General features: G+C 45.2%; 1 protein-coding gene across 1 annotated transcript in view; it reads left to right on the top strand.

Moving 5' to 3' along the window:
- The window catches only part of LOC147611509 (dynein-1-alpha heavy chain, flagellar inner arm I1 complex-like), a 247,334-nt gene that overhangs the window by 135,581 nt on the left and 97,946 nt on the right, over nucleotides 1-13,807 (top strand). The window contains exons 26-30 of the mRNA XM_086784911.1: nucleotides 4,729-4,955; nucleotides 5,080-5,198; nucleotides 8,074-8,275; nucleotides 8,365-8,607; nucleotides 8,767-8,853. Of these exons, the coding sequence (XP_086641037.1) occupies nucleotides 4,729-4,955; nucleotides 5,080-5,198; nucleotides 8,074-8,275; nucleotides 8,365-8,607; nucleotides 8,767-8,853 (878 nt within the window). The remainder of the gene's footprint in view (nucleotides 1-4,728; nucleotides 4,956-5,079; nucleotides 5,199-8,073; nucleotides 8,276-8,364; nucleotides 8,608-8,766; nucleotides 8,854-13,807) is intronic.

Raw genomic sequence — 13,807 nt, 5'->3', positions numbered from 1 at the left:
ACTTGGGGATAGGTATGGACTTGAGGGCTAATGACCGAGGCTGAGATGCTGTGTTTGGCTGCCTGAAAGAGAAAGAAAGAAAGCTGTATTAACGGTATAACTATACAAGCTACTCGGAGCCACTAGATTTCATGATTATGAATCTAGATAGAGTAGATGTTGTTATAGGAAAAGAGTGGTTCCATAACCACGATGTACAGATAGACTATAAGAGTGTTAAGCTATCTTTCATCATGGACGGTGTCCAAATTTGACTAAAGGATGATTTTGATGTCCCATCCACTACTGTTTACATCCCATCCACTACTCTTGTAAACTCAGTTGAACTTCGTAATATAAAGGATTATAATTACGAAGTGCTTCAATGTATCCTAGATGCCATGTCATAATGCTAATTCTAAGTTTAATTTAGTTAGTCTTGATGTATGAGAGACACAGGCTTTAGAGAACATCACGGCAAAATTTGCCAATGTCTTCGCATATGAGTTACCTCATCGTCTTTCGCCTAGTCAATCAGTTGCTCATAAGATTGATTTAGTTCTAGAATCTCAGCCTGTGAGCATTGCGGCCTAGAGAATGAGCTCGCTGGAAGAAGATGAGATTGTCGGATAGTTGTCAAAATATATCAAGATGGGACAAATTCGTAACAATAAATCACCTTGGGAGGCGCCAGTACGTTTGAAGCACAAGAAGGATGGGAGTTGGAGAATGTGTGTCAACTATAAAAATTGAATACATTTACAATTAAGAATAGATATTCCCTTTCTAGCACGAATGATTTGATTAATAGGTTGCAAGGAGCCTTTTTTTTTCAAAAATTGACCTTCGTATTGGTTATGACCAGATACGGATAGCTGAGAGACGTCTTTAAGATGGGATCTTGACACGGCTTGGCCATTACAAGTTTCTTATGTTACCTTTTGAGCTTACAAATGTTCCTACAACTTTCTAGCAAATAATGAATGATATCTTTAGAGATAATTTAGGGAAATTCATGGTCCTGTTTCTAGATAATATCTTGATATAAAGTCATACTCTAGAGGAGCATGTCGAACATCTCTAGAGCGCGTTGAGGATTTTGACGTGAGAGAAGTTGTATGCCACAAGCATACGAAGTGTGAGTTATTCAAAAGGGAACTCATGTATCTAGCACATCGGATTTCTCGAGATGGGATGAGCATAGATTTTGAGCGGATATAGAAGGTTTTAGATTGGCCTATTCCTCAAACTATAAGGCAACATCGAGCATTTTTGGGATTTACCGTCTTTCTCAAGAAGTCGGTGAGGGATTATTCACAATTAACCATTACTTTCATGGACCTCCTTCGTGGAAGAGAATGTAAGCCCCAACACCCCAATTGCTTGGAACGAAATATTTGATGAGGCTTTTCGACCTCTCAAGCTTAAGCTAAAAGAAGCACCTATATTGGCCTTTTTGCATCCTAGCAGACCATTTGTGGTTGAGACAGATGCTAGTGATTTGGCGATAGGTGCAACATTGTTCTAGGTTGGGTGACCTATGGCATTTGTAAGCAAGAAGCTTGATGATACACAGGTGAGATGGCACAGTGAGGAGAAAGGGTTGTATGCAGTCTTACACACTCTGAGAACTTCGCAACATTATGTTTATGAAACCAAGTTTGTTGTGTTGAACGACCATCAGTCAATAAAGCATATATGTGATACACATGAGTTGAGCGGGAGGAAGGCACGATGGGCTGAGTTGATGCAAGACTTTGATATGAAAATAAAGTATTAGAAGGGTAGCTTGAATTGAGTGGTGGATGTCTTGAGTAGAATTGGCACCGAGATTAGGGCTTACCTTTATGACTCTCTGAGAGGGCTATTTGAGACCAACAGTCATTCTGGTCGGTATCGGCAGTAGGTCTAGGCATGGAGCCCCATAGATTTAGTTCGAGGTTCAAGAGTCATGCCATCTATGAGTGTGGCAGGTGGTCAGTTCCTTATGCGGAATGGATTGTTGTTCCGGAATCAGAAGGTTTGTGTACCATAACGCTGAGATTAGGAAAAGGATCCTGTATGAATGTCATGACACTCCTATACGGCGGGTCATCCAAGGGTAAAGTGAAACTATGATTTGATGAAACAGACATTTTAATGGCCTATGATTTGGTGAAACAGACATTTTAATGGCCTAAGATGAAGGAATATGTTTAGACTATGTGGTAAAGTGTCGTCAATGTCAAGTGAATAAGGTTAAACACCTTAGGCCAAGAGGTATGTTACATACTCTAGAGATCCTAGGAGGTAAATGGGAGAGTATTTCTATGGACTTCATTGTAGGTTTGCCACGGACCAATAGAGGGCATGATGCTATTTGGGTGGTGGTAGTAGACAGATTGACAAAGATGACACAATTTTTACTTACAAAAGTGACAGTGAAGGCTACTGAATTGACACAACAGTTTGTTGAACAGCTTTTCAGTTTGTATGGCCTGCCTTTTGATATAGTCAATGATAGGGACTCTGAGTTTTCTAGACATTCTGGCAAGGTAGTTTACGTTGAGTATGAGTTCCTCTAATCATCCTCAGTCTGATGAGCAAACAGAGAGGGTGAATCAGGTTTTGGAGGATATGCTTCATGCATACGTCTCCATGAGACCATCATATTGGGAGAAGTACATTCCGATGGTCGATTTTAGGAAATGCTAGTCAGTGCATGAGAGGCTATCAAAAGTGCACAAGATCATGCGCATGGTTTTATGCTAATAGACAATGTTCATCAAGGGAGTTTACCAAGGGAATGCTAGTTTATTTGAGAGTACCCAAGAGTATGAGACTTTGTGTACAAGGAAGGTTGGGAAGCTATCTCCTAGGTATTGCGGACCTTACAGGATCTTGAAAAATATTAGTGAGGTTGCTTATAGACTAGAGTTGCCTCCAAATGTGAAAGTTCATCCAATCTTTCATGGCGGTTGATTGAAAGAGATGCTCGGAATTGAGGATACCTTGTTACCCCTTAGGTTTTTGTCAAGGTGATTTTTCCTATGTTTCCATGAACCCAAGAGGGTGATAGATTTCAGGGAAAGACAACTTACGAACAAGTTGATCCGTAAATATAAGATTAAATGGAAAGATAGGGCAAAGTATGACTCAACTTGGGAGTTGGCAGCTAGTTTGAGTAAGTGTTTCCCTAATTTCATTTAAGAGTAAATGCTTGAGAAGGTGGAAGCATGTTATGTACCTGGACACCAATCTACAGATCAAGGACCTAATCTAGTAGGACTAGGGGGCCTAGGATTAAGGATTAGTAGGCAGATACTTGGCTAGGATTCTCGGATTGATAAAAACAGGTTGACATGGCTGTGCGGATGCATGGCTGAAGGTTTGGCTTGGACCAAGAGAGTAGACATGCTCATGCCACGCACATGGTGAGTATGAAGTTGGTGTGTTGAAGGCTTTCGGGCATGCTTTGGTGGTATGGGATGCCGGAGTTAGACACGGGCCTATGGGATTGTGGAGGGTGCCCAAGGCTTGGCTCGTGGCGGTTAACCGGCTACCTTATGATTTGGTTTGGGACTAACCTTGTTTTCACCTATGTTTATGGAAGATTTTGGGAAGGACATTACACACAATGTATTGTAGAATGATGATGTATTGGGTCATAGTGATGAGGCTGCTGAGTCATCTTCGCAGAATGATGATGTAACAGGCCATAATGACTTTGTTGAGAACTCCCTGTTGGGGTTGGACAGTATGCAGGATGTACATGGCATGAGGGATCAAATCCAGGTCTCATTTTGTGTTTTGCTTGAATAAAGAAAGTTTTGACTAGTTGCACTTGTAGTAGATTGTAGGACCTAGCGTTTTTCTATCGAGTTGAGCATATTGTTTGGTAACAAGTCAGCCTTGTAAGCTGGTCCCAAGTTTGTGAACTTTTAGCCAGGCTTCGACTTTTTTTTTTACATGAAAAACTCAACACAACAAAGAGGATGACACCCCCAAAAATTTGCAAAAATAAATTTTGATGTATACCAATGCAATTAGTAGCACATGCCCACACTCACATGGGAACTTAGTCTTCTTATTGATTTGAAGCATTGTTATGTATTCATTTTACTAGAACCACACCGCACTTGTGGCTAGGTGAGCTACTTTGCTAAGGACTTGGTGATCATTCGCATGGGCACTTAAGTGCGCACACTCACATGGGCACTTAGTCTTCTTACTGATTTGAAGCATTGTTTCCTATTCGTTGTACTAGAACCACACTGCACTTGTGGCTAGGTGAGCTAATTTGCAGGACTTTGTGATCATTTTACTTGCACTCTGTCAGTCATTTGGCTACTGTTTGAGAAAAAAAAGCTCATGAATTTGCACATATTTTACATCGCAATACTTGTTTTTCAACAAGTGATAGTGGAGAGATTTTCTCTGCTTGAACAAACTTTTATCCCAGCTTACAGTTTGTATGGACATTTAGTATCCCAACTTACAAATTTAATGGTCATCTTGTCTCACGACTTGTATCAAGTACCTTGTATTGAGATGTCATTTAGTGTCATTGTCCTTAATGTGAGGTCAATTAGTGTCTTTGTCCTCAATGTGAGATTCCTTCCATTTGTACTTGGATTTAAAATGATAATGAAACTTAACATCTTTGTTTAAGGTCTTAAAAATCACCTAGCTGTGTTTCTAAATTTGAGGCAATTTCTGCTTTTTCGTTTCAGTTTGTTCATGACAATTTTTTACTGTTTGGTCTGGCAGATCCTGACACTCGTGATTGGACTGATGGTTTATTGTCAAACATATTCCGTGATATGAATAAACCAATTTCTAATGACAAAAATGATAGAAATTATTTAGTATTTGATGGTGATGTGGATGCATTGTGGGTGGAGGACATGAATAGTGTGATGGATGACAACAAGCTTCTGACTCTCCCAAATGGGGAACGAATACGCTTGCAAAATCATTGTAAATTGTTGTTTGAAGTAAGAAACTTTCACACAATCAAATATAAGAGGTTGGAATTAGAGAAATGGTTATCAGCAAAGATAATTTGAACTTTCAAAATGTCACCATTGGTGATATCAAACAATTGCATTGGTCCCACAGGTGGCGGACCTCCAGTATGCTTCCCCAGCAACTGTCAGTAGATGTGGAATGGTGTTTGTTGACTCAAAAAATCTCAGTTACTATCCTTACATGTGGAAATGGTGTAATACAAGAAGAGGGTAAAGATTTGAAGGCTCGAAAATGAATCAAATCAGAATATATTTTTAAACTTGACATTACAAAAGAAAGGAAGCATACTGTTACAACATGCCTGTCTCTTGTTTTGTTTGTTTTAACACTTGATTTGAATGTTGGGTCCATTTTTTCCTAATATTTTCAAAAGAGGTTTTGGAATGTATTTTTTCTTAACACTTGATTTGAGTGTTGGTTCCACTGTTTCCTAATATTTTCAAAAGAGGTTTTGGATTACATCTAATGTATTTTGCAAATTCTCTATCGTAAGTCTTTTGCACCACTTCCACTCTGAGTCTTTTAAGCTTCTTTGTATCATTGCTATACAGTTTCTATACACTTTACAAACTTAATGCTCCTTTTGGACTTGACGAATAGAGCTGGAGCTCCCCCTGCCTGCACTCTCCCCAGCCATCGCCCTTCTCCCCACTTCCCCATCCTCCTTTGTGCCACCCTCGCTCCCCTCCTCCTAAGCACTCCCGCATGCATTTCCCTGCTCTTGCGTGCTGCCCACCTGCCCCTCCTGCGTGCTGCCTCCCTGCCCCTCTGCCTTTGCGAATCGCCCCTTCTCCATCCTCCCTCATGCACCCCATCCTCCTCGTTCACATTCCCTCCAACTACCTCCTCGTGCATCCTTCTCCGTCCCCCTTCCCACCAGCGCCACCCTCTGTGTGCAGCAGCCTGTCCCTCCTCCCCTTCCCCCTCCGTGTTTGCCCTTTCTTTTTTCCGCCATCGCATACCCCCCTCCCCCATAGTTTCCTTTGTCGCCCCTCCTTTCCTTAGCATTGCCCCTTCTTCTCCAGCCCTTTTGCCTCTTTTCCCTTCGGGTTCTCTCTGGGGGTTTTAGTGTATTGGCATCAGTCAGCTTTCTCCAGTCTGCCAGGGAGAAGGGGCTGGACGGCGGGTTTTGGTGTACTGGCATCCATCGGCTTTCTCCACTCTCTACCCTTCTTGGAGAATTCCATGGCAGCGGCTCCATCATCTTGACCGAGGCCGCCGCCCCTTGCCTTTTCTCCAACGTAGACCTCCAGCTCCTAGATTCAACAGTAGCCTCCATTGAAGCCTCAAACACTTGTATGCAAGATTGTGGGTAGCCTCCCAGTGCGCAGCCAGCTTCGACACTTGCTCCACATCAGCCTCCCTGGCGAGCTGGGCAAGACCATAGATATTCATACTCTAGGGCGCGGCTACTACCAGGTGGTGTTTGACATCCCAACAGCTTTGGATCGTGTGCTTCAGTTGAGCCCCGTTGCGTTGCGCACGGCCAAGGTGTTTTTTGCACACTGGCAGGAGTACCTTCGGCTTCTCCATGTCATTGGGAGAACGATAGGGAAAGTGTTGGAATCCCGTGTGACAGCCCCCTCGATGTTGGTGTGTGTGGCTGGGATCTCTTCACTTTGCATTAGCATTTCCTCACCGAAGACACAGTTACCGCATGTTATCTCCCTCTTATGCCTCCAGGAGGACCCCATCCTTCAGTGGGTGGAGTACTCACGCCTTCCTAGCCAGTACTTTATTTATCATCAGATGGGCCACCTCACCAGAGCTTGCCCTCATCGCCAGTCTAGATGAGCTCCGCCATCCAGCCCATTCTCCCCTGCAGAGTGGAGAGAGCAAACCGCCCTAGCGCCACCTCCCCTCTCTAGTGGTGAGACGAAGCCCTAGTACCCTACCACTGAGGACGAGGATGGGGGTAGGTGGCGGACGATCAGGCGGAAACCTTTACAATGCCTTGCCAAAGCAGCACGCCGCTTGTGTGTCAAATAACTGTTCTGAGCATTATCTCAAGATCACTGGTCTAGAGTGGAGACCCCACCTGCCCCCCTAGAGGGACCAAGCATCAGGTTTAGTCTAGAGAGACCGGTTGCAAGGAGTGGTTCGGTACAAGTCTTCCTAATTTTCCGGAACCACTTAGCGCCCCCCCACCCCCCCCCCCCCGCCCGGGGGGATCTGATCCCCGAGCAACAGGTGCCCTCTGAATGAATTCCGAGAGGTACCCCAATTTGTTATCCTGGCTGCCAGGTTGGGATTGACATCACCTCAGAGGAGCAGCTTGCCCCCCTTCTTCTAAGCATTCAAAAGAAGCTTCTTTATTGGAGCATGACCAGGCTCTCACTCGTTGGTTGAGTAGTGGTGGCAAACCAAGTCCTCGCCATCACCATGTGGTACATCACCTCCTGCTGGGCCCTCTCCAAGGCGTGTATTTGTCAAGTACAACGGTTGATCCATAACTTCCTTTGGGCAAGCAGTAATGGCAATCGGGCATGGGCCAAGGTGGTATGGAGAGTCATTATTTGGCCTTGCCACAGAGGCAGCCTAGGCATTGTTGATACTTTTATGCAGAGCAGAGCCCTTCTGGGGAAATTGATCATCAAAGGACTCCTCCCAGGTGGGGATCCCTAGAAGGACTATCTCATGTCCCGCATCTCCTCCCGCACTCCAGCTCTTGAGCATCCCTAGTCCCCTAGGCCTCAATGGATCTTCACAGAGATGAGAACCCGCAGCCTTAGCCCATCCTTCGAGGACCAATTCGTGGCCAGCCCTTGATACTCCTTGGGAGACAGCTTGAACAAGCTTTTTACAGGTTACCTCAAACACATGATCTATGTCTTTAACACAACAATCATGACTTTGGCTTGCAGTTTCTTAGCTTGTTTGTCACACCTATGTTGATATCTAGAGCTGTTTGTGTTCTCAAAAGTAGTGTTTCTGAAGGAGGTAGTGTTGATTGGATACGGTGACTCTTTTCTACTTCTTACAATATACCTTGGCCTTGAACTGAGTAAATAATATTTGCAATGGGTTTCGCTCAAAAACTGAATGCTTAAATAAAATTCCTTAATTTCTTGTTTTCAATAATAGAGAGGAGGCTGACTGGCTAAAAGAGATGATGGAAAAGTATGTTAAACCTTGTGTGGACTATATTCTGGAAGGGATCGTAAATAATGATATAACCACACCTTTGCAGCAAACCATTCCACTTACCAACTTGAACATGATCACCCAGCTTTGTGCTCTTATTGAAGCTTTATTGAAAAATGACAGAAAAATGACAACAAAACAGGTGATGCCCCTTTCCCGATTTAAAGCATTTTGTCTTGAACTTCACCAATTATCTTTCATATAAGGTGTGACTTTTCTGACCATTGACAGAGTGTGGAGGCAGTCTTTATCTTTTGTTTAATTTGGTCCCTTGGAGGGGCGGTTGTACAAACTTTGAATAATCAAGATCGTTCTCGGTTTGACAAGTTTGTCAAGGACATTGCTGGTTTTCCATTGAGTTCTGGTGATCCATTGCCATCAAACCAGTTGCCAAGTGAATCGCTTTATGATTACTATTTTGACATCAATGACCTGAAGTGGCGCTCTTGGAACTCTATGGTTCCCAAGTACCAGGTGAGTTCAATAACCACGATAAACATATACCAGTTCTTTCTCTTCCAGAAACCTATATGAAATTTTTGGGCATTATCTTAATCTAGTATTTTCAGAAAGTGATTGTAAGTATGCTTGTTGTGAATATAGCTGTACATAATATGGCATTGTTATTGGCAGCCACCCCCTGATGGTCTTTTCAGCAGTATCTTGGTGCCAACGATCGATACAGTTCGTTCCACATGGATACTTCGCACATTGATTCAGGTATTATTCAAATTACAAAGAATATAAAACTTGTTGCAGTCCGCTCGTTTATTCAACCATTAGGCCCACGCAAGCGCGAGATCCAAAATGGCCACTGATAGTCACAGTCATGGCGGCTGAAAGCAAATCTCAACCAATGAAATTGGCCTACATTAAAATTGAGAAATTTCATCTCTTGAACTAGCATGTCACCGTCATAATTTATGTTCTGCAAAAGATGATCTGTCAGTGCTTCTTCTCCTCTCCTGTTAAGTGTCATGACCAAAAAGCTGACCTTTTAGAATCTCTTTTTGTTGGCGGAGGTTGTGGTACTCGTACAAGGAAACAAAGATTTCCTCTTTTTTTTTTTTTTCCAGAAAGGAGACTTCTATTAAGTATGAAAACATTTTACAAAATGGAGATTTCACACCAAGAAAGGTGGAGATCTCAACCAATCAAGAGCCCTGTGCTGTGCCAATAGGGTCCCGAATGAGAGGACATGAAAAAGATACCAATGTCCCACTCTCATAAACTGGCCGCACTTCCTCTCCACAGCCCTCAAAGATCCCTGGATTCTGGCCCAGGTGAAATCCTGCAAAGACACTGAGAAACAAGAACGGGAGTACCCTCAATGGCCTCGGTGCATCTAGCCTCCAGATATTCCAGTCTGAGATGCTAGCAATAATCTCCCAAGGACTGTCTAACCTCTGTGCCGGAGGGACAAAGTGTGAAAGTGGCAAATCCTGAAGACAACACTGCCGAGCAACTCCTTGCCTAACCATAATGGCCAAGCTCCTGTTAGTCCCCTCGAATCTCAATTGAGGCCCAGACTGTGTCAACCAAATGATAGAACCAAAAGAAATGATAGCATCCCTCTTAATCCTACCAAAGAGGTGTGCAATCGCAGAGCAAACCCTCTGTGCTTCCCTGCATTCCCGTAAACAATGGTAAACTGACTCCGAAACTCCTACACATCTAGGGCATGCTAGGCAAGCACCAGTAACTGACCTCCACTGATTGGTGGCCAGACCACCATGAAGAGAAACCCAGATGAAGGAGGAAATCTATGGCTTCCTATAAGAATGCCACAATCTCTGCCAAAAAACCCTCTGAATGTCAATCGAAATGCCGTAGGATTCCCGATGGGGTCTAAGAGTAGGGACACTCTGAATGTGTCCCAAGATAAGATGTCTGGCATTCCGCACCGTATAACTGAAAAAAGGCATGCTTTTAAAGGGGTTACAAGAATCCTTCCACACCCACTCACCGGGGTCCCAATGCAAATGTCTGATAGGGCAGCCACCATACAACCAAAGGCTAACACTCTCTGTGATCATCCCCGGTCGCCGGGGGGGGGGGGGGGGGGGGGGGGGGTCAACAAAGACGTGCTTCCCTAACCTGCCAACAACTCTGACTGGGCGAAACTAGGGGCCCTCAATAAGGTCCTGCACGTCACATCTCTCCAACTGCCATCCATCCTCTACAAAAAAAAAGACCGGTACATCATCCTCCCTAGGCAAGGGGAGACCCATAACCTGAAGAGGAACACCTGTCCCAGAAAAAACCTCAAGGATGACCCACAAGAGACTTACACCGGGCTAGTACCAAAATCCAAAGAATCCAATTGATGTTCTCAAGTATCCACAAAAAGCTCTTTCTTCTCAATCCGACCTTTTCACTAAAATAAAGTATGATGACGGTCTTCCAAGAAAGATCCAGTAATCTAGTGGTTGGGAATGGTTGCATCAATCTGTGCAATACTCCGACTAGAGCCTCTCAAATGCTGCGTGAGATCCAATCTCTATACCTCGGTGAGGCTCTGAAACCTCTTCCAAGCCAACACTGTGGGGCAAAGCGTCTCCCAGCCAGCCCAAAGAATATGCATAGCTGCCCCAAGAGGCCTACCATGCACATCTAAGATCAAATCATTCTAGAGAATGGGCTGCCGGTTCACTTCCTTTGCTGAACGCGGGGGAATGTGTACCAAAAAACTCCTCATGTAGTCCCAAGCCCGTAGGAGGGACCTAACCAGGGGGGATGAAGGGGAGGGGTGAACTGCATCCGAAAAAATAAAGCATGAGCTGAGAGTCCAGTCACCTCCGCGAACATGGACACATTTCGTGATCTGCTACATGAGAAAGTCCTTCCACGGCTCACTGCCTGGAAGAAAGCCCCTAACAACCAGCTCACGCAGCAAAGCCTTACATTGCACCTCAGGGTCAATGATATTCAATCCCCCTTCCTGCTTAGGCCTGATAATGGTTTTTCAAGCAACTCTAGCCCTGGTGTGTGCATTTCCATCAAGCTCTGACCAAAGAAAGTTTCGAATAAGGCGACGAAGCTGGCCAATGCAGCCCTTACGAAAAATCCAGCACGAAGCGATAAACCAAGTTGTGGCTAGCAAAACTTGGTTAACCACCAAAGCTCTAGAGGCCAAGTCGCTTCCTCCTACTCCAGTGATGAAGTTTGCTTTTAATGCTTAAGAGCACTGGAGCAAACTGTTGTGCAGGGGAGATGTCAACGCCCACCTGACAACCAAGGTATCTTGCAGAGCATCCTCTCTCAATCCGAGTAAAACATCTGTACCCCAATCTGCAAGAGGAGAATCACTGATCCAAAAACCAACTGACTTATGCCAATTGATAGTAGCTCTTCTTGCCAAACGAAACGCTTCCAAGGCTGTCCGGAAAGCACATAAACAAGCATGTGAAGCCTCAAGGAACAACGCCGTATCATCTGCTAACTCAGAGTCCAAAAACTCTTCCTCCGTACATAAAGGCAACCTAAGACCCACAACACCAGGGGCAGCCCAAAGAAACCTGCTCATAGCCTCAGCAACAATGAGGTACAGTAAAGGGGCGAGGGGACAGCCCTGCCTCACTGAACTGGAAATCTGAAAAACGCTCACTACGCCCCCCACAGGCTAAAACAGTGCTACGAGCCTCCCTGTATAGGCAAGACACACCTCTGATCCAGTTTTGGGAAAACCCCATGTGTGCCATAGTGCCCTCCAAAAAATCCCAATCCACTCTATCATAAGCTTTTTCAAAATCAAGCAAAATAACGGCAAGAGGCTGCTGACTAGACTTTGCCCACTCAACAGCTACCCAGAAAGAAAAGATGTTATCAAATATACTCCTTGGAGGAACCCATTCTGGATATCATGGATAGTCCTTTGGAGAATCGGCTGCAACCTTATACTCAAGGCTTTAGCTAAGATTTTATATGCAGATCCAAGGAGGGTGATGGGCCTCCATTGCTTGATGTCAGTCTTGTCCCCACTCTTGGGGATAAGGTGAATCAGCCCCTCCGTGAGGTATGGAGGCATCATACCCGACAACCACATATCCTGAAGGGCAACAGTGATAGCATCTCCAATATGATCCCAAAAAAGAATAAAGAAGGCGGGAGAAAGACCATTATCCCCTCGGCATGAACCACTGGAAAGAGCATGGAGTGCGTGAAGGAATTCATCCTTCGAGAAAGGGGCATCCAGGACGAACACATAGCATCTGTAATGAGCTTGGGCATGCACTCCCAAACTTTCTGCCGTGCCACATCACTCTGAGGGGAGGGCACCTCTGCAGTCAACAAACACCGATAAAATTCTGAAGCAATCCCCCCACCTTATCAGGCTCAATCTGAACCTCACCCTGTGAATCCTGCAAGTACCTCACAGAATCCTTGCTATGGGAAGGCCTGTGTGGTGAAAAAAACTCTTTGTTGTATCTGCCACCCATCTGAGTCCAAAAGGCCTCGTTCGCATGAAAGGCGAACTCAACCCTCTTATGCATGGCCAACTGCAGCTCTGCTCTAACTGTGGTCAAGAGGTCTGTAATCTAAGTCCCATGTGGATGCTTTTCATGTTTCCTCTGAAGAGCAGCAATCCTACGCCTAATAGCTCTCTCCTTGTCCAGAGCCTCCTTCTTCTTAGACAAGGCAATGCTATGATAATGATGGCTGGTCCTCTCAAGAGCTGGCGCAATATTATGACGAGGATTAGGACCGTCACAAGATCTCCATCTCTCTCTCATCTCAAGGGAAATGTCAGCATCTAGATAAAGAGAGTCAGGGATACGGATACGGAGAGAGGCCGAGCGAGCCCCAGGCTCCCTGAGACACAAAACGATGGGGCAATGATCGGATTTGGTGGTGCCATGCATAATAGCAATGGTGCCTCCTCTGTCCAAGGACCAATCATCCTTATAAAACCTGTCCAAACGTGCAAAGATGCTCTCATCCCCGCTCCTACGGTTGTGCCAAGAGAAAGATAAGGAATTTGGCCTTTTCTGGAAGTCATCCTCAGTCCAACAATCCCTGCCAAAAAAGGAAAGCGTGAACCTCTCCCATGAGGCTCGCTCCAAAGGGTGTAAAGCTGAACATCCTGCATATCGCCCCTCCAAGTAGAGAGGACTCCACAAAGTCATCCTGATCTAAGATATCTCTCTGCAAAGATGCATCAGCTGACACATCCCTCTGACCAGAAACATCATCTATCTGTACATGATCCGAGGAAGCCTTCCCATCAATCGCACCAGGGGGGCGGGCGTGAGAGACAGCTCGCCACACCTGGCGGACTGAAGGACGGGAAGGAACCAAGGGAGGTGGGCCTGAGAGGCACGCTTACGAGGCCTCTTGCGACCTCGAGCCCGAGGACAATCTCGAGCAAAGTGACCCTGTTGGTGACAAGCCCGGCACCGATCGGGTTTACCTGCAATCTCCATACGTTGCTTCAAAGGGCCACAAGGGCCCGGAAGCAAAACCTAGTCCTCAAAGAGCTCAATGTCACGGGCAAGAACCATGACCCTGGGGACAGCATCCGCCGAGGCAATGACCACCTGGGCAGAAGATGTTGGCAAGGCGTGAAGGGGGGGCACTTGAAGAACATGCCCAAAGCCAGATCCAATGGCCTCTAACATAGGCCAATATGCACGAGGAAGACCTGGGAATCTGAGGGTAATCGGGAAACGGTTCT

This window comes from Cibotium barometz, chromosome 47 (genome assembly GCF_041138505.1).
Source record: "Cibotium barometz isolate CiBa-2024 chromosome 47, ASM4113850v1, whole genome shotgun sequence".
NCBI classification, from domain to species: Eukaryota; Viridiplantae; Streptophyta; class Polypodiopsida; order Cyatheales; family Cibotiaceae; genus Cibotium; species Cibotium barometz.
Note: the sequence above shows the minus strand (reverse complement) of the source record. Positions and strands in the feature narration are given on the sequence as shown.